The sequence below is a fragment of the Lampetra planeri genome, chromosome 49, assembly GCF_965212315.1.
Source record: "Lampetra planeri chromosome 49, kcLamPlan1.2.h2, whole genome shotgun sequence".
NCBI lineage: Eukaryota > Metazoa > Chordata > Hyperoartia > Petromyzontiformes > Petromyzontidae > Lampetra > Lampetra planeri.
In genome coordinates, this window is record NC_136155.1 from 9,543,134 (window position 1) to 9,564,435 (window position 21,302).

General features: G+C 48.5%; 1 protein-coding gene across 1 annotated transcript in view; it reads left to right on the forward strand.

The window, feature by feature from the left end:
* The window catches only part of LOC144734002 (uncharacterized), a 138,568-nt gene extending 118,718 nt beyond the window's left edge, over positions 1-19,850 (forward strand). The window contains exons 22-28 of the mRNA XM_078616031.1: positions 1,164-1,283; positions 1,579-1,842; positions 2,870-2,989; positions 4,349-4,468; positions 4,764-5,012; positions 14,309-14,413; positions 16,155-19,850. Of these exons, the coding sequence (XP_078472157.1) occupies positions 1,164-1,283; positions 1,579-1,842; positions 2,870-2,989; positions 4,349-4,468; positions 4,764-5,012; positions 14,309-14,413; positions 16,155-16,313 (1,137 nt within the window). The 3' untranslated portion in view covers positions 16,314-19,850. The remainder of the gene's footprint in view (positions 1-1,163; positions 1,284-1,578; positions 1,843-2,869; positions 2,990-4,348; positions 4,469-4,763; positions 5,013-14,308; positions 14,414-16,154) is intronic.
* The last annotated feature ends 1,452 nt before the right edge of the window (positions 19,851-21,302 follow it).

A 21,302-nucleotide genomic window follows, 5' to 3' on the forward strand; every position in this document is an offset into this window, starting at 1 on the left:
TCACAGGCAGTAAGTGCATTGATTCGTCTGTGATGGCCGATCTTTTTTTATTAATCCGGGGTTTCCCACCAGTGAAGCAGTGTGTTCAGGTGGTGAAGGCAACACCTATAAAATCTGAACTGGGGTTCTACTACTGCTTAGGGTCCATACTTCATGAACTTCATGGAAAGCGATGCCTATTCTCCTAGTCTCAGCCTGCCCCTGCCCTATAATTCCACCCTCGTTTGTGGCAAACCACTGGCTGGGATTAAAACCAGCTTTTTTATGACATTGTTTTTAAATTATCAGTAATTTTTTGGCCACTATTCTGATGTAATTAATTTAAAACGAGCCATACTGTCTCCAACAAAATGTGGAATATTTTTTGTTCTAAATCTGCTGTCAACTTTGACTCCGGTAACAAATGTCAAGTGTGTGTGCCATGTGTGCGTTTTTGTGCCGTGCGTGCACGCTTTTGTGCCGTGCGTGCATGCGTTTGTGCCGTGTGTGCGCATTTGTGCCGTGCGTGCGCATTTGTACCGTGCGTGCATGCCATGCCATGCCGTGCGCGCACTTGTGCTGTGCGCGCACTTGTGCCGTGCGCTCGCGTTTGTGCCGTGCGCGCGCGTTTGTGCCGTGCGCGCGCGTTTGTGCCGTGCGCGCGCGTTTGTGCCGTGCCGTGTGTGCGTGTTTGTGCCGTGCCGTGTGTGCGTGTTTGTGCCGTGCCGTGCGTGCGCGTTTGTGCCGTGCCTGTGCGTTTGTGCCGTGCCGTGCGTGCGCGTTTGTGCCGTGCCTGTGCGTTTGTGCCGTGCCGTGCGTGCGCGTTTGTGCCGTGCCTGTGCGTTTGTGCCGTGCCGTGTGTGCGCGTTTGTGCCGTGCCGTGCGTGCGCGTTTGTGCCGTGCGTGCGTTTGTGCCGTGTGTGTGCGTGCGCGTTTGTGCCGTGTGTGTGCGTGCGCGTTTGTGCCGTGCCGTACGTATGCGTTTGTGCCTCGCCGTGCATGCGCGTTTGTGCCTGGCCGTGCATGCGCGTTTGTGCCTGGCCGTGCATGCGCGTTTGTGCCGTGCGTGCATTTGTGCCGTGCGTGCATTTGTGCCGTGCGTGCGTTTGTGCCGTGTATGTGCGTTTGTGCCATGCATGCGTTTGTGCCGTGTGTGTGCGTGCCTTTGTGTCGTGTGCTTGCAGGTGCCCTACAATGAAGCGTCACTGCCCCTCCAAGTGGACATCTACACGGAGCAGCAGGGCTCCCTGGAGGCTCTTTTGGTGTTGGCTGAGCCTCTCGGCGGGGAGCAGTGCAGCCCACAGGTCTACACCGCAGCACCAACAACAACACTCTGTCAGGGCTTGGGACTACATTAGTTTACTGATTTACATAGTCCGTGAGCCCAGACCGAATTTTTCACTTGTTGGTACCACCTGTGGTGGCATCACTTTCGTGGTTCGTGCAACTCAACTCCATGTGGGTAGGTTGCTTCATATTCGTTCCATAATTGTGTTTAATGCTTTGGGTTAGGTTCTATTAAATATCTTTTGAAGAGTTGGGGTATGAAATCGTAAAGTAATAACGAGATCTTAAATGCATATCACCTGACATTCCCAGGGGCAAGGGCCCGTGGAAGGCGCGAGAAAACCAACGAGCACTGAAGGCCGGATTCAAGTGAGAGAATTGCCACGCTTCTTTGATAGCGTGGCAGTTCACGCTCTTAAAGCGGAGGACTCAGGAGAGGGGAAGGGTGCAGCTCTGGGCGCTCTTGGCGAATGGAGGGAGGAGGAAGATGATGAAGATGTGGCAGCTACGGAGGGGCCGGGGGGTAGCGGTGACCAAGATGAGCAGGAGGAAGATGTCACGTGGGATGAGCCCCTGGTATGTTTTTACAAGTTATTTAAACAACTTATTTTTGTTTTTACAAGTTATTTAATCAACTTATTTTGGTTATTTTTGTTAAGTTCACGCGCTATTTGAACAATATATTCTCATTTAAATTTGCTTACGGTCCATACTTCATGAACTTCATGAAAAGCGAGGCCTATTCATCTAGTCTCAGCCTGCCCCTGCCCTATAGTTCCACACCCGTTTGCGGCAAACCACCGGCTGGGATTAAAACCAGCTCGGTGAAGAGCCCAATTAAGTAATGCATTATTTTTGTTTGCAAGAGAGACCTGGAAAAAAACATTGTGCACGGTGCAAACTATTTTGATGAATAGCAACAAAATGTTTGACGAGTTTCCGCCACAGTTACGCGAATGAGAAACAATTGATAAAGAGATACACCTCCATTTTGTACACATTTACATCGAAAATTGCTTGGTTCCCCTTTAAATACATAGTGGACTGCCACGTTTTTTATGACATTGTTTTTTAATTATCAGTAATTTTTTGGGCAATATTCTGATGTAATTCATTTAAAACGAGCCATACTGTCGCCAACAAAATGTGGAATATTTTTTGTTCTAAATCTGTTGTCAACTTTGACTCCGGTAACAAATGTCAAGTGTGTGTGCCGTGTGTGCGTTTTTGCTGTGTGTGCGTTTTTGCCGTGCGCGCTCGCGTTTGTGCCGTGGGTGCGCGCGTTTGTGCCGTGCGTGCGCGCGTTTGTGCCGTGCGTGCGCATTTGTATCGTGCGTGCCGTGCGTGCATGCATGCCATGCCGTGCCATGCCGTGCGCGCACTTGTGCCGTGCGTGTGCGTTTGTGCCGTGCGTGCGCGTTTGTGCCGTGCGTGCGCGTTTGTGCCGTGCGTGCGCGTTTGTGCCGTGCGTGCGCGTTTGTGCCGTGCCGTGCGTGCGCGTTTGTGCTGTGCCGTGCATGCACGTTTGTGCCGTGCATGCACGTTTGTGCCGTGCATGCGTTTGTGCCGTGTGTGTGCGTGCCTTTGTGTCGTGTGCTTGCAGGTGCCCTACAATGAAGCGTCACTGCCCCTCCAAGTGGACATCTACACAGAGCAGCAGCGCTCCCTGGAGGCTCTTTTGGTGTTGGCTGAGCCTCTCGGCGGGGAGCAATGCAGCCCACAGGTCTACACCGCAGCACCAACAACAACACTCTGTCAGGGCTTGGGACTACATTAGTTTACTGATTTACATAGTCCGTGAGCCCAGACCGAGGGCCCGTGGAAGGCGAGAGAAAACCAACGAGCACTGATGGCCGGAATCAATTGAGAGAATTGCCACGCTTCTTTGATAGCGTGGCGGTTCACGCTCTTAAAGCGGAGGACTCAGGAGAGGGGAAGGGTGCAGCTCTGGGCGCTCTTGGCGAATGGAGGGAGGAGGAAGATGATGAAGATGTGGCAGCTACGGAGGGGCCGGGGGGTAGCGGTGACCAAGATGAGCAGGAGGAAAATGTCATGTGGGATGAGCCCCTGGTATGTTTTTACAAGTTATTTAAACAACTTATTTTTGTTTTTACAAGTTATTTAAACGACTTATTTTGGTTATTTTTGTTGAGTTCACGCGCTATTTAAACAATATATTCTCATTTAAATTTGCTTACGGTCCATACTTCATGAACTTCATGGAAAGCGAGGCCTATTCTCCTAGTCTCAGCCTGCCCCTGCCCTATAGTTCCACACCCGTTTGCGGCAAACCACCGGCTGGGATTAAAACCAGCTCGGTGAAGAGCCCAATTAAGTAATGCATTATTTTTGTTTGCAAGAGAGACCTGGAAAAAAACATTGTGCACGGTGCAAACTATTTTGATGAATAGCAACAAAATGTTTGACGAGTTTCCGCCACAGTTACGCGAATGAGAAACAATTGATAAAGAGATACACCTCCATTTTGTACACATTTACATCGAAAATTGCTTGGTTCCCCTTTAAATACATAGTGGACTGCCACGTTTTTTATGACATTGTTTTTTAATTATCAGTAATTTTTGGCCAATATTATGATGTAATTAATTTAAAACGAGCCATACTGTCGCCAACAAAATGTGGAATATTTTTTGTTCTAAATCTGTTGTCAACTTTGACTCCGGTAACAAATGTCAAGTGTGTGTGCCGTGTGTGCGTTTTTGCCGTGTGTGCGTTTTTGCCGTGTGCTGTGTCTGCGTTTTTGCCGTGCGCGCTCGCGTTTGTGCCGTGCGTGCGCGCGTTTGTGCCGTGCGTGCGCGCGTTAGTGCCGTGCGTGCGCATTTGTATCGTGCGTGCCGTGCGTGCATGCATGCCATGCCGTGCCATGCCGTGCGCGCACTTGTGCCGTGCGTGCGCGTTTGTGCCGTGCGTGCGCGTTTGTGCCGTGCGTGCGCGTTTGTGCCGTGCCGTGCGTGCGCGTTTGTGCCATGCCGTGCATGCACGTTTGTGCCGTGCATGCGTTTGTGCCGTGTGTGTGCGTGCCTTTGTGTCGTGTGCGTGCCTTTGTGTCGTGTGCTTGCAGGTGCCCTACAATGAAGCGTCACTGCCCCTCCAAGTGGACATCTACACAGAGCAGCAGGGCTCCCTGGAGGCTCTTTTGGTGTTGGCTGAGCCTCTCGGCGGGGAGCAGTGCAGCCCACAGGTCTACACCGCAGCACCAACAACAACACTCTGTCAGGGCTTGGGACTATATTAGTTTACTGATTTACATAGTCCGTGAGCCCAGACCGAATTTTTCACTTGTTGGTACCACCTGTGGTGGCATCACTTTCGTGGTTCGTGCAACTCAACTCCATGTGGGTAGGTTGCTTCATATTCGTTCCATAATTGTGTTTAATGCTTTGGGTTAGGGTCTATTAAATATCTTTTGAAGAGTTGGGGTATGAAATCGTAAAGTAATAACGATATCTTAAATGCATATCACCTGACATTCCCAGGGGCAAGGGCCCGTGGAAGGCGAGAGAAAACCAACGAGCACTGATGGCCGGAATCAAGTGAGAGAATTGCCACGCTTCTTTGATAGCGTGGCGGTTCACGCTCTTAAAGCGGAGGACTCAGGAGAGGGGAAGGGTGCAGCTCTGGGCGCTCTTGGCGAATGGAGGGAGGAGGAGGCAGCTACGGAGGGGCCGGGGGGTAGCGGTGACCAAGATGAGCAGGAGGAAGATGTCATGTGGGATGAGCCCCTGGTATGTTTTTACAAGTTATTTAAACAACTTATTTTTGTTTTTACAAGTTATTTAAACGACTTATTTTGGTTATTTTTGTTGAGTTCACGCGCTATTTAAACAATATATTCTCATTTAAATTTTTGTTGGTTTTAAGGGAGTCAAAATATTTTAATTTCATTCTGCAAATATTTTTTTTATGGGTTTACTTTTCATACGCGAAAGGATATGGCCCAGTAATTATTTATTACTTATTTATCCTATATGCATGCTCACTTTTTGGGCGTGGGATTTTTGCTTTATGTATGTGTACTGGCTCATGGGCAACTGAGCGCAAATTTATAGCAAAAAACAACACATTTGTCAATAACACTGGCAATGCAGATTCAGTATTGCTAAATAATTTGTGTATCTTTATAACACAGGGGGCTGGGGAAACATGTGTCTGATAACCTTCATGCGATCATGCTCGAGGATAGATGGTTAGAATGCAACTTTGCACCACTTTTACCCCTTTTCACTGGAAAATCCAAGTTAGTCAGCACGGGCCATTACGGTATGTTTTGTTTTTCCACTGGTTAAATACTGAGCCGAGCCGGAACCAAACAATGCTACGCCATCTGAATCTGGCTCGTGACCAAATCAGGCCAGGTGCTGGGCTAATGATAGTGAAAATGCATGACATCACACCTAGAGTGTTTTAAATGCGTATAGCTTTGTGTGTAACAGGAATGTCCTCTTGCTCCGACACTTAACATTTTTTGATTGTGAAGTTCAAGAAGCTTTCCAAAATTGTACCAGTGGAACTTTTGTATGGTACATATTCAGTGGGATGGCTGATTGATTGATGACCGGGTGCAATCAAGGGAATGCTCCTTACTGGTTATCCATGTTAGTTGATGATCTTGTAATTGCTGCTCACTCTGAAATGGAGCATGCCACTAAGAGATGAAGCCTTTCCATCTGTCTCATCAAAACAAAGCACCTGCCTTGGTATTTTATGTCCATCAAATACTCGACCTCCTCATCTCTCCATCTTGAGTCATGGGGCAATTGAGGAAGAAGTGGAGAGTTTCTCTACCTGGAGAGTGGGGGCCGACGCCGGCCTCCCCGCTCCCCGTGAGTGGGCGGGGCGCGACGTCCACCCCCTCCACTCCCCCCTCCTCCTCGTCGGCCGCCTCTGGCCGGGCCCCCGCCGATTGGGTGATCGGCCCCCCCCACGCCAGCGCCCTTTCTGAGGGACATGGCTGATTGGCTGACTCACCACCGCCCGCGGTTATCCCGCACACGTCCACACACACCATCACACAAGTGAACACGGAGGCGTGCATGCACGCGCCCCTGCAGGAGCATATTTGCGCTAAAGAAAACCCATTGTTCTTCCGTGCCCAGTAGTTCTAGTCTACGGGTCTGCTTTTTTTGCCTAATATTCCACCCTCAGCCTCTCCCAATGTCGTGAATAACTTATTGCGGTTGGCCCAGTGAACCTTTTCCTTCTGCGCCCATACAATTTTAAGCCAAATTTCGATTTAAAGCTTTCGTGACTGCAGGGATTCATCTTCTTGGTTCTTTCGGTAAAGTCACGTAGAAGGGAAGTAATAAAATAATAAAAATAAAACATAATTAAATAATTCTCACGACGTTTCGGCCACAACGCAAGCAGCCGTCCTCAGGTGAAAACCAGGTCTGTCGGGGAGACGGCGTCTGAATGAAACAGCACACGAGCATATATATAAGCTGGGTTGGAAGGGGGGGAAAGGGCGCTTCGACAAAAGATTTTGCATATCAAGAGGAATTTAGCATATTTATGGGAAATGCAGGAATGTGATTAGTACTACATATGCCTGTGCATTATGCAGGACTAGCAGCATCAAAGGGAGGGGATAGGGGTACAGGAAAGCCACCCATACGGATGCTTACCTGACACCGGATTCCCACCACCATCCATCCCAGAATAATTCCCTCATCAAGACTCTATACCATAGAGCCCAATGCATTTCCGACCAGGAACACATTGCCAGTGAACTCAAACACGTACGCCAAGCTCTTAAGGCTAATGGTTACTCCGACTACACAATCCGCAAGGCCATCACTCCAACCATCAAGAAGGATCCTGTTGAGGAGCCTCTCAAGACCATCACCTTACCCTACATTGCTGGGGTCACAAAAAAGATCTCCAAAATCCTGATTAAACACAAGATCCAGGTCCGATTCAACACAGTACATAAAATCCGTGATCTGGTGCCGTCTGTAAAAGATGTGGTTCCAGACATACAGTACCCTGGCGTCTACAAACTAAGTTGCCTCTGTGGTAGCAGTTACATTGCAGAAACCAAACGACATGTCTCGGACCGCATCCGTGAACATAAAGCAGACTTGAAACACGGTAGGACAAACACCTCAGCCGTGGCAGATCACTGTTACAATTCAGTGGGTTCACATGACATTGACTTCTCCAAGACAGAGGTTCTCTGCAAGCCATCTGGCTACCATGAGAGATTCGTTCATGAGGCGATCCACATATACAAACACAGACAATTTCAACCGAGAAGATGGATTCCGGCTTAGCAATCATTGGAAGGACGTAATAAACCATTTCGGATCTTAACTGATTGTGTCCACGTTTACGGTGACTTTCAGACTGCGTTCCACTCACTGACATTGACTATATATCTTGTATTCTCCGCAGGGAATGGATCCTTTGCTCCGCTGCAAGCTTCCTAACACCACTCTCCCATTGACATATTTAGTTGCTTCCTCTTAGTACCTTTCACGCGACGGTCAATGGTATAGTGTATAGCATATTGTATAATAATAAATAGTATTAAAGTGTAATGTTTAATACAATGTATAAGGTAATATATAGTATCGTAATTGTATAGTGAATATACAGCAGTGTGGTATACAGTTGGGTGGGTAGAATAATACATAGTGTAATATTACACTATGTATTATTCTAAGACATAGGGTAGTGTATAGTAATACAGTATACAATTTAATGTTGGGTTTGTCTATGGCAGCATATAGTACGGGATAGACCCGTGTGATGTAAGGAAAAAGTTTAAAAAGTTTAGCTGGAAGCATATTATATTTTTTGCGACCTAGAATTGTAATGTATTATTTACGGTTAGTAGCTCAGCTTATTGAGAGTATATTTAGCATACTGATGATACTATGTAGTTTATACTTTAGCTTTTTACGTGGTGGTTTGGTTACTGCAGCTGCATACTATTAACATTCCTTCCCTTTATTGATGCTGCCCCTACCCCCTCCCTTTGATGCTGCTAATCCTGCATAATGCATGGGCATAATATGACTTTGAAAACCCCCCGCCCACCTCCTACGCATTTCATAAGTAGCACTAGTCGCATTCTTGCATTTTCCATGAATATGCTAAATTCCTCTTGATATGCAGATTCTTTTGTCAAGGCGCATTTCCCCCCCCCTTCCAACCCAGCTTAAATAGACGCTCCAAGCGTGGTGGTGTTTCATTTAGACGCTGTCGCCTCGACAGACCTGGTCTTCACCTGAGGACGGCTGCTTGTGTTGTGGCCGAAACGTCGTAAGAATTATTTTATTATGTTTTATTTTTATTATTTTATTACTTCCCTTCTACGTGACTTTACCGAAAGATCCAAGAAGATAAAACAACTCTGCTCACCAAGCCGAATTTGGACACATTGTGGACGCACAACCCAAACAAAATCAACCGGCCCCCTTTCAGGGTTGCAGCAACTTAGGGGTTGTGCCCATGGGCACATGCAGACAATGCAACCAGGCCCTATCGCCCGGCGACCAATCACACAGGGAAACACGAACCCCCTTCAGCCCCTCGTTAGCCAACTGTCTGGCTCGGGAGTTGACCTTGGAAGCTTCCCGCGCTTCGGAGAGCTTTGCAAGAGTGAAACGAATGGAATCTGAAAGTTTTGACACTTTCATGGCCGGCGCGGCCTGCAACTGTATGGAGATGGGAGGATCATATTCCCGTCCATACATCAAAAAGAAGGGAGTGTAGCTGGTGGACGTGTGAGGGGCCATCCTGTAGTCGGCGAGAACCGCAGGGACATGCAAGTCCCAATACAGCTGTGACTCGCTGACCAAGTGACCCAACATGGAGGTCAGCATTCTATTCAGGCGTTCGACCATGCCCGTTCGTCTGCGGATGGTATGGTGATGTGCGCACGTTTGTCCCCAGAAAATCGTGAACCTCACGCAGCAGTTTCGAAGAGTTTTTTTTACCTTGATTGGTCAAAAGGCGCTCGGGCACCCTTATCCAGGACATAGCCATTAAGGAACGCCTCGGTCACAGCTATTGCCGATTGATTCGGAAGTGGCCAGGCCATGGGCCAGCGTGAGAAATACTCGACGCCAACGAGCAAGTATTTGTTGCCTCGCGCGGAAGTTGGAAATGGACCGAGAATATCGAGGGCAATCAGCTCGTTGATTCACGCCACCTGAATGGATTGCAGCGGAGGACAACAAGATTTCGCCGGTGGCTTCCGCCGCGCACATTGTACGCAACCTTGAAGCGGCCAGCGTTTTTTGCACACCCAGATGTAACAGACGTTTAGGGACAGCCCAAACAACCTCGCCACGCAGAGTGGTAGGGACAACAATAGCGTACCGGCGTAATCCACCGTCCCAGTTCATAAGCAGCCCGTCCCGCCGGGCAACCGAGGCAACACCACGTGTAGCCGCCTCACCGGTGGTCTCTTTGACTCACTGTCGTAATTTAAGCAAGGACGCATCTTCCGCCTGCAAGCGCCCCCATACCTCGTAGTCCAACCCGATTACCGCATCCCGCGCAGCCGGGACGTCGCCCGACCCGCCCATTGTGTCCACGGCGGATGCAACGAGAGGGGGGGGGGGGGGTTGACTCGGCCGGTCTACAACGACCGGAACCCGAAAAGCATGTACACCCGCCGCCCGCGGGCAATCTCGACAGGGCATCAGCGTTCGTGTGACGAGAACCTTTGCGATACGTAACACGGAACGAAAAATCCTGCAGGATTTTAAGCCAGCGTGATAATTGGCCCGAGGGCTGATCCACACGCAGTGCATATTGGAGCACTGCGTGGTCGGAGCGCACCTCGAAATGTCAAGATAAGATAAGGCCAGGATTGCTGCACAAAAACAACAATGGCCAACAATTCCTGGCGCGTAACGCAGTACCGCTGCTCGGCCGGGGACAGCACCCTGCTCCCATAAGCGATCACATCCTCCACGCTGTTGACAACTTGAGATAATACTGCTCCAATACCGGTAATACTGGCGTCCGTATCCAAAACGAACGGTAATTAAAATCAGGATAACACAGGGGATTGGCATTGACCAGCCCATCGCGAATGGAGCAGAACACGGCCCCCTCCCCCCAATGAAATGTTTGCCCCTTAGCAGTCAAGGCGTGGAGAGACTTCGCAATGGATGCAAAGCCGGCGACAAATCGGCGATAATACGAAGCAAAGCCAATAAAACTGCGCACCTCGCTCGCCGAGGTGGGTGTCGGCCACGTGCAGACACACGCCGTCTTCTCCGGGTCCGTAGCGATACCTGATTCGCTCACTATGTGACCCAAATATCGAACCGATTTTTATAGGTGACACTTCTGTGGTTTAAATTTCAGGTCGGCCGCACGCATCTTAGGAATAACAGTCCACAGGGGATCCAAATGTTCATCGAATGTACGACCAAAGACAACGTCGTCCAAATATATTAGGCACGATTCCCACTGGAGGCCCGCTAAAACAAGCTCCATCAGCCTGTGAAACGTGGCCGGTGCGGATTGGAGGCCTATAGGGAGCCGGTTAAATTCGAACAACCCTTGCGGCGTACGAAAGGCCGTCTTGGACTTGGAAGCCTCATTGAGCGGCAATTGCCAAAATCCCGATAAAAGGTCAAGGTTAGAAAAGAACCGTGCTTCCGCCAGGGTGTCCAGGGAATCGTCCATACGCAGCATCCGCAATCGAAACCTTATTGAGCTTGCGGAAATCAACACAATCGCAAGCTGCCGTTGTGCTTCTTGACAAGCACGATCAGGGCACCCCATGGACTGGTGGATGGTGAGATGATGTACGCGGCCATCATCTCATCAACCACCACATGAACATGTTCCTTCTCGGCCGGGCTCAAGCGATAAGGATTTTGCCGAAGCGGGGCAGCATCGCCCGTATCAATATGGTGGCTTAAAAGGGACGTGCGACCAATATCAAATTGACTTTTACAAAAAATGTCAGAAAATTCACGCAAGAGAGCACGCAGCTTCCCCCTTTATCCCATATATAAATCGCCGCACTCAGAGCAAAGTTTATCAATCCATCCTTCGTCCACATCCTGGAACCCACGAGCTTGAGCGCCGACCCCGACACTTCCCACAACGTCCCTCTCTGGACGCGCCGACGAAGCATGTGCCAGCACGGTACTCTCCTGGATGGCCGTTGTCCGGCCCGACATTAAGAACCTGAATGAAAGGTTCTTGGTCCTGGGACACCAATGTCTGGGCTGCCACTAGCGACATACCGCGATTAAGTTTATTGGAGGGCCCCAAAACAACATCCTCATCCACAGTGCGCACATTGAGCAGTTTTCGCAACTGGAGGGGCACTAACATTTGTGCGCCAGGCGGAATCCGCAATGTTCAGCATGCAATAGCCTGCACCGTCGCGTTAGCGGAGACACGAGTTGGAGATGGAAGAAATGCCATACGCCGTCCCGACGGCAATTCCAGACAGCCCTGATCAACACAAATCTTCAGGGGCTTTTTGTGCAGAAAATCGGTCCCGAGCAAACACGGGATGGCTCGGGCCGTAGAAACCAAAACGTGGCCCGACAATTTGACATCGGCGATATGCAACTCAGCCGTTATCCGTCCGATTATTCCCAACGATCCGCTATTAGTGACAAAACACGGAGCATCCACAGGTTCCAAAACGTGACACCGAGGAGGTAAAATGTTATAGATAAGTTCAGAAATAATAGTCGAAGACGCGCCGGTATCAACGAGCATACGTATTTCCGACGAACTCGTGGCCACCGCGACCACTCTATGAGAAAGCTCCGACCACTAATCCGGTTGGAGCTGGCGCGCGTCACAAACACGTCCCGACTCCCGCCGAACCCGCGCGCGACCCCGACCCAAACCGGACCCCCCCGATGGGTGAAGTGAACCCCGGGGCCGAGTGTGGGGTGCGCCGTGACTCGCCTTATGAAGCAGGGAGCCGTAGGAAGGCGGACTTCCCAGGGGTCGCCGTCGAGGAAACCGACAGCCCGACTGGACGTTCCCCGGCAGGCCGCAGTTGTAGCAGACGACCCGGCCACTCCTGGACTGAGATGATGAAGACCTCGCACGTCGCCGGTCGTCCCTCCGCCGATCATCAGCACCCCGATGGGCGCCACCCTGCTGGTGCAGCGAGCATGCAGGAGCAGGCTTGGTCTCCGCGTAGGCCTCCGGCTCTGTGGAGGATGTGGCGCATGCCACCAACACCCTGCTGCACCTGTATGCACCTGGCGACCCGGAGTGAAGACACCGCATCGTCCTCAGCGGGAAGCACAGTGTGGAGGTCTTTTGCAACTCCCAGCATCTTCTCGAGGACCAAGGCGTCAAAGACCGTCGTGGTCCATTTTAGGGTACGTGGCCTTTGCTAGCGCCAAAAGCGCGCTACGGTAGGCGAGAGCTGACTCACCCTCCCCTTTACGTCTTATGGCGAACTTTTGCCGGGTGTTCAACGGAGGCTCAAACAGCCGCCATCTGGTCGAACGTCAGCAGTAGGGTGGATCTGTCAGACGACGGGATGGCGAGGAACGCCGCCAAGGCGTCGTCGTCGAGGGTGGTGGGCAGCGCTTTTAACGCCTCCGTCCATCCCGCAAAGTCAGCATTGGTCAGAAACACCGCTTAAACGCTACCCAATCGCCGCTGGCAGCAACAAATTATTTAATGAAGGGCAGTCGGCGGCGGAGGGACGGGATGTCCATCGGCGAGGACCGCTCTGCTTCGAGCTTTGCGGCCTCCGCGCTCCGCGCCGGCAGTAAAATGGCGGCCGTAAGCATGGGCTGCGCCGTCGACGTTCCCACCCTTTGTGAAATGGCGGCCGAGTCGCTCCGTCCAGACGACTCCGCCGCTCCCTCCTCCGCCGCAGCAGTTAGAGGATGCAGCTCGGCGAGGATCGAGGACGCCGTCTGAAGAAGTTCCGCAAGGCGACTGTGCAAGTCTCTGACGAGCGCCACGCGCTCCGACGGCGCTCTGCTCTTCTTCATCGACGGCCGTGGGCGGAATCCGCTTTTCATCGTCTTCGTCGTCCGAAGCCCATGTACGAACTTTGCGATGTGTAGACATGACTGTCTACCGCTAGCTATTTCCTAGCAAGTTGGCCACTTCCGACACCAGTTGTAGTGAGTCCAACTGAGTCGCAGACGTTGTCTTAGGGAGCAACACGTTTTATTAAACTATTTGCACAACATACTCCAGGCTATTAACAACATACTCTTGGGTGGTGACCACCAAACTAACCACGCTACGGCGGAACTAGACACAGTTCCGCTAACCCAGTCCGGACCACAAGCTGGGTCCCGGACCGCGTGGCTGGAGGCTTCTTCAAGATTGACATGGATCTCCTGCCTCTCCAACAGTAAGAACCCCAAGCCCCTCACTGGGGGGCCCCTCTTATATTGGGCTGGGCTGGGGCTGGCTTCGCCTCTCGCCCTGCCCACCATCTCGATATCTCTCACCATTGCCCGAAGGCTCTCGAGAGTTCTTCCCGGACCATGTGACCACCCATTGGCCCCCTCCACCGATAGCCCCCTTCCAGTATCATCCGGTCACATGTCCCCATGTCAGCCAGAGTATCATGCCCCCAACGTAACCCTAGCTGGCTGACACTCTCGCTCTCTCAACGGGAGCCCACACCGCACGCTGTGCATGGTGCCACTGCGCTTAACCAGCGCTCACCCAAGCCCCCACTAGGGTTGGTACTACACCCCGTGTCCGGGGTGTACACACAACAGTATACATCCCGCCGTGGCCTCGCAGGCCAGGCACCACACAGTGACATTCCCAGTCACTACAAGTGTGCCAGTGGGAAAGAGGAAATAGACTTCAGCATTTCATACCCACAAGTAACCAATCGGAGGTCTTTTAAGCAGGAAATATGAGCGAGGATTTTGTAGCCTGAATTCCAGAAAGGCTAAGCTCGGTAGGTTTTATTCCGGTAGACACATGAGTAATCACTTTTAAGTCAAACTTGTGTTTACTACTTTGGACTAACAAAATATTGTGGTGTTTTCTCCGTGTGTATTCATGATGTGGTGTGTGCGGTGTGGTGCAGGTGTTCACGCTGCAGAAAAGGCCAACCAGGTTTAGTTTTATGATGCTGCCACCCCCAGGACAATATTACCCAGTTTCGGTCACCCATTTGGAACTTCCCAATCAGGTAACAGCGATGGTTAACAAGTAGACACTGTCAATTCCGAAAGTGGTGGTGGTGGCATCGCCAGGAATCCAAATACAGTTGACTCGATTATCTGCGTGCAGTTTATCTGATTTGCTGATTAACTTGTACCTGAGATTTTGACAAATAAATAACTCATGGATTTTCCCTTTAGCCCAAATTAATAATCGAAAAATAGTTGTACATAGTTATTCTTGGAAATGTTTATTACAAGTTACTTGCTTAAACCGAACAAATATGTTGCTCCGGTTGATCCGAAATCCATGTGATTGCCTCTACAGTAGATCTTTACAGCAGTGGGTGGAGTTTGATTGATGTTGATTGGCATGGCTCTGCTGCTGTCCACTTAGGGGGCAGGGTCTTCTGCACGGAAGCAGGAAAGTGTTATCACTGAGCAAGGCCATCGCATACTAATGATCGACCGATCGATCGTTAGTATTTGTTCTAAATCGAAAGAGAAACAATCATTATCATTAGTTCTGCTTCATTTTTATTTTACCTGATCATTTATTTTGTGAGTTGTAATGTATATCTATGTAAGTGTTTTTTTATAGCATAGAGATCTGCGGACAATACATATTTTGGAATTATCCATGATTTTTTATTATCCGCGGCCATCCTCCCCGTCATTAGCGCGAATAATCGAGAGTCTACTATAACGTTGAGTTGTGCTGCATCATACTGAATTGTAATAATCTGAAGAGCAATGTATTTGTATGTAAGAACATATGAGGCAGTGTTAAGATATAACAGGCAAGCATAGGTTGTGATGGGGGTGGGGGGGTTACTTTTGCATGATGGAGGAGAGGGGCAGGTCACAGAACGGCCACGAGAGTGGCATCCAGAGGCTGGCGGCTGAAGGGAAAGAACCAAATCCACCAGGTGATGACTATAAGAGAGCAGAGACCTTCAAGGTCAGCTGCTGATTTCTACAAAAGCTTTGGGATCTGGTAGAAGGGGAGAAGTGTTGTCATTGTGTTTGACTACAAAGGTATTGGCCATTGTCAGAATTATTAAACAACCCTCATGAATAACAGCGTTTGGGGGAGACCTTCAGCGGTGCATTAAAAATGAGCTGCGGAAAGCAAAATAAACTGCTACCCTAAATGTGTGTATTACATATGGGGCGCTGTTATCTTAAAGGAATGTATAAAGCTCCTTAATCAAGGGCGCTTTTCAAAGAATTAACAACGGTGCAACAACGTATGAATGTAATGGTGGAGATGAGGTGAATAAAATAAATGAGAGGAAGCAATGGGAGCAAATCTGTGATGCGGAAATTCGGTGAAAGTAAAATTTACAGTCAGTTGATGTATGGATTAAATGAATAGGAATGAGTGAAAGCCATATCATGAAGATATGAAGAGGGAAAATAGCGGTGGCAGTTATGAGGGGGAGATTAAGGGGTCATGGGGTGAACTAGGAAACAATAAGTTTTGAGTGAAGAGTGGAAACTAGTGAGGGAAGGTGAATGCTTAATGTGAAGGGGGAACTTTGTTCCAGTGAAGGGGGGCAAGAAAAGAAGCATGGATTGAGCACAAGGAAGAGAAGGAAGAACAAAGAGAGACAGCAAAGATTGAGAACGTAGAGGGCGTGAAGGCGACAGAGAAAGATGCAAGCATGGCAAGATACTCGTTTTGTGCAAACGGTTATTCTTGGTGCAGTGAATGGGTTTTGTGATCTCTTGGTGTCATGATTTCTTGGTAATGATCCCACCACATAGGTGTACATCCGCCTGTCTGCCAGCTCCCCGCCAACACCGCTTTTGGAGGGCCGAGAGGATGAGCAAGGCCTCAACCCCAAGCTGATCGCCGCTTTAATTAAAATCCACACATCACCGGTCCGCCTTTCTCCACTAAAGGATTTTAATGTCGGTAAGTAAGACGATGCAGTGCTCATTAAACGTTTGTGCTTTCCGAATTTACATTTTTCTACTCCTCTTAAAGAGCCTCGTCACCATACTAAACCAGAATGTGTCGTTTGATCACCATGTACAAAATATAGTCAGGTCGAGCAATTTTCATATCAGGGCTCTACGACACATTCGACCACTATTGAGTCGTGACGTAGCCAACACGGTGGCATGTAGCATCATATCGACAAGGCTCAATTATTGCAACTCGCTACTCTACGGGACATCTGGCAAAACCATTACCAAGCTGCAGCGTATACAAACTATTTGCCACGTGTACTGCAAGATCTGACCATGTCCGTCCGGTGTTCGCCGAACTGCATTGACTTCCAGTTGCTGAACAAATACACTAAGGTCACGCTCATTACACGCAAAGTGCTTGCCACAAATGAACAACAATACCTTGCTCATCTCATAAAGGAACGCGAACCATCATGCGAACTCCAGTCATCCTCACAGCGGCTTTTGACTAGCCATCGAACAAAGATGGTGGTCACGGCATTGCACGCTTTTAGATGCGCTGCTGCGTCTTTCTGGAACACACTTCTGATATTAGAAAGCCACTGGAGCTATGCACTTTTAAACATACATTGAAAACTAATTTCTTTAGAACTGCTTTTTGTGTGTTTCATTTGTTGTCCTTCCCCCACACCTCCAATTAGCACGATTGTCTATGTATGGTGCAAAAGAAGTTCCATACAAACAAAGATCCCCCATAGAGCCTTAACCGACTTTTTTGGCAAGTGCTGTTAGCGAGCACCTATACACACATACATACAACATGCCTGTGTAGGTTTGCACATAAGGTTATTATACACAAGTTCGCCACTTGACAACTTATTCCAAGAAGGCTAAACAGAGTGGTGTGGCAACAGCCACTCCTGCAGCTTCATATGTTGAAACAACAACCGCCGTTCACCCAAGTGGCAGTGACATCACCACGGCGCATGTGCCATGCTAGGTGCACTTTGAGGCCAACGTGAAGTGTAGAAGGCCCGCCGCTGGCAGGAGGAGGTCACAGAACAGACTCGCAAGAACACCACGTGCAAAATTATAGTCGGGTTGAGCAATTTTCATAACAGGCTCTACGACACATTCGATCACTATTGAGTCATGACGTAGCCAACACGATGGCATGTAGCATCGTATCGACGAGGCTCAATTATAGTGGGGTGGAGCGGCCCAGCCCCCAGCCTGGCCAAGGTGTCACCTCCGCCGGCTAGGCAATCTAGGCGAGGCCGCGGGCTCTGCACGGGACTAGGCCTCACCACGGCAATGTAAAGTACGATTTAATTGCTTCATTCGAAGAACTCACGTAGATTGTTTACTATTATGAAACAAATAAGTTAGCACATATTACAAAAATAATGTTTGTGTGCAGACAACTAATATTTCAATAATTAGTTGCTAAATATTTACTTATTTAGGTGTCTTTTTATGATGCTGCACCAGTGTACTGCCAGTCTGTGCTGCTGCCTGCAGATTAATTGACGTCAATGCACTGCCACTATTATCTACACTGCTAATTTTTCTTTTGGGCATTTGTAAGTGTATGCTAGTTTATAATATGTTGCCTATACTCAAACTTTTTGGCTCTTTCGGTAAGTCACGTAGGTAGAAAATAAATTAAATCACGACGTTTCGAGCGCAACACAAGTGCCTGTCATCAGGTGGAAACAACCACAGCAATAAACAATTGCTGAAGTGGGCAAAACGAGGCTGCTTTCAGCTGCTGACCGTATTGCCAGCTTATTATGTGGACTCTAGCAATGCTTATGTCATTGAGTAAGCGTACTGGCAGTCTATAATCTAGACCAGGGGTCGGCAACCTACGGCTCCGGAGCCGCATGCGGCTCTTTACGGGCTGCTTCTTGACGATATGTACGTATGTACAGTATGTACTCAGATGCATTGCGGCTCTTGAAATACTGAATTTTGTACCGAATTGGAAAGAAATGGCTCTTCTTGTTATTTTGGTTGCCGACCCCTGATCTAGACTGTAGCCTGCTTCTCAACTTACCTGTGCGTACTGCTGCTCTATAATATTGACTTCATCTTATTTCTTCAATGCATTTCTATTGTTTCCATTGCTCACATCACGCTATTTACTGATACGCAGTACTGCGATGCTGAGTACTATGTTATACTGTTAAATACGTTGGACTTTCGTAGTTACAGCCAATTACATTTACTCTATCGTTTTGTTACATTTGTGGGAACATCAACCATTTAAATTTTGCCATACCTCACCTTTTCTTCCCTTCAAAGCGGGGAGCATGTAGGGAGGTTCAATGCCCTAAATATTGTTGATGTTGCTGTTCTTTCGGTGGGTTAGGAACATTGTGAGAGAAACATTGTTCTTCCGTACCAAGAAAACACCATCGCACGATTTCCTGACACTAACAGAGCATACGATGCCCTACAATAACACATTTTACTGTCGAAAGTCCAAGATGGGTACCACGTCAAGATTCCTCCAATTACAAAGCTGCAAGACAAAGACATCCTCACAAAACTGTCTCCTCTAAAAAAACTTTTATTTCTTCATCATCATCGACAAAGGAGGAAACCACATTATGGTGCGCCAACCTCTTTCACCAGTATGTTGTCAATGAGCATGCCAACATTGAGAGTGAGCACCTTCTTTACATTCAACTGAATTAAAACCGCCTGCGTGTGAACAGTATGCTCATCTCTGGGACGCCATAAATGCAGACGGAGATGCAAACGCTCAGAATGTGGGCAGATTAGCTATTTTGCCTTCATTCACAGCTCGACCAAGATACATGCAGGAGAAGACTCGGGATGCCATGACGTACATCAGCCAATATGGCAGGCCCCATCTCTTTATCACCTTCACTTTCAATCCCAAATGAAAGGAGATCCAGGTTTACCTTTATCCAAACCAAAAGCCACCAGACAGACATGACATCTTAGTGAGGATCTTTAAACTCAAAGTTGATGACCTCATGATGCTTATTACAACCAACGAAGGCGGCATCCTTGGATAGACAAGCAGTAACTTGCACACCATTGGGTGGCAAAAACGTCGTCTTCCTCATGCTCACATTTAGCTATGGATGAGGGAAACAATTCATGCAAGTCACATTGACACATTTATCAGTGCTGAGCTACCTGACCCCTATCAAGACCCTGCACTTTTTCAATGTGGTCTGCAACCAAATGGTCCATGACCCATGTGGCCAGTTGTATCCAAATGCGCCATGTATGCAAGCCCACAGGTGTACCAAGAGGTATCTACAAAACTACTTTAAAGACACTCAGTAGGCCCATGATGGCTATCCTCTTTATCGTCGCAGAAATACTGAGCATGGAGGATTTAAAACAACGCTCAGACCTGCCACTAACTCAGATATTAAAGTTGACAACAGGTGGATCGTTCCCTCTTCTCTGCAAGATCTACCAGGCCCACTTTAACGTCAAATTCTGCTATTCTACAAAAAGCCATCAAATATGTTTGCCAATACATCAACAAAGGCTCTGACATGGCTGTCTTTGCCTTACAAAACCAAGAGGCAAAGTGTGCATGAGGTTAAACCTTTTTTTCAAGGAAGATAAATCAGCAACAATGAGGCCATTTGGAGAATTCTTGCCTTCCCCATCCATGACTGTTCCCCCACAGTCGTCCATTTGGCAGTTCACCTCAAAAATGGTCAACGCATCTACTTCACCGAAGGAAATGCCCAACAACAGACCCTGGCTGCACAAGATACCACCCTGATGGCGTTCTTTGTTTTGTGCCCAAGTGACCCATTTTCTGCCAACCCTCCTACTATAGAAAAAAAAAATGGAAGCGACGTGCTGATGACGGTAAATCTAATGCCTTACAAAGAGTCTACACTGTTCATCCTAACAATCAGCAGTGCTACTTTTTCCCAATGCTTCTCCATGTTGCCAAAGGACCCACATATTTCCAAGACCTCGAAACAGTGGAAGGAGTTGTCTGTCAAACATATGGGGAAGCTTGCAATCTTCGTGCAATTCTTGCGGATGATCACCATCTTCATAGAGCTATGACAAGCTTCTGTTAGTCCCCTTTCCAACTGACATTGCTCTTCTGCATGAATATTCAAGTTTGCAGCCCATATAACCCCATGGGACTCTGGCAAGAATACAAAGGCATGAGTGAGGACATCCTCCACGGAGCTCAATGACAAAATACAAACCTCGACATCAACTTTTCTGATGTCATCTTCAAACAGGCCCTCATCCTCCTTCAGGACAAACTGCACTCCATTGGTGGAAAATACCTCACGTCTATGGGATTACCAACACCCTACAGGGACAAACTGCATGCCCTTGCTCAAGAGATCCTACGTGAAATATGCTGTGATGCTTTAGAGCTTTTAATTATTTAGGAAAATTAACCAAAGCTGATGGATGCACAAATGGAAGCCTACATGAAAATCTTGGAAGACATTGAGACTACAAATGGAGTAATTTATTTCCTTTATGCACCTTCCAGTACTGGGAAGACCTTTGTTTTCATACTGTTCTTCGCTAAGGCTCGCCAGAGAGAGAATTGCTCTAGCTGTGGCATCATCGGGGATTGCTGTGTAAGTCGATGTGTGTGTGTGTGAGTCGATGTGTGTGTTTGAGTCTATATGTATGTGCGTAAGTCGATGTGTCTGTCGTTTTAGCCCGGGCAACGCCAGATGTGTGTGTGTAAGTCCATGTGTGTGTGTTAGTCGATGTGTGTTAGTCGATGTGTGTGCATGGCTCCATGTGAGTGTGTAAGTCACTATGTGTGTCTGTGTCAGTCGATGTGTGTGTGTACGTCGATGTGTGTGTGTGTGTGAGTCAATATGTGTGTTAGTCCATATGTTGTGTGGTTATTCTTGACACCACTGGAGACTTGTAGATCCACACGGAGACGGAGCTTCATGTAAGGGCTTGCGCCAGTTGTTTATTAACCACTCTTCACATGTCATTTACACT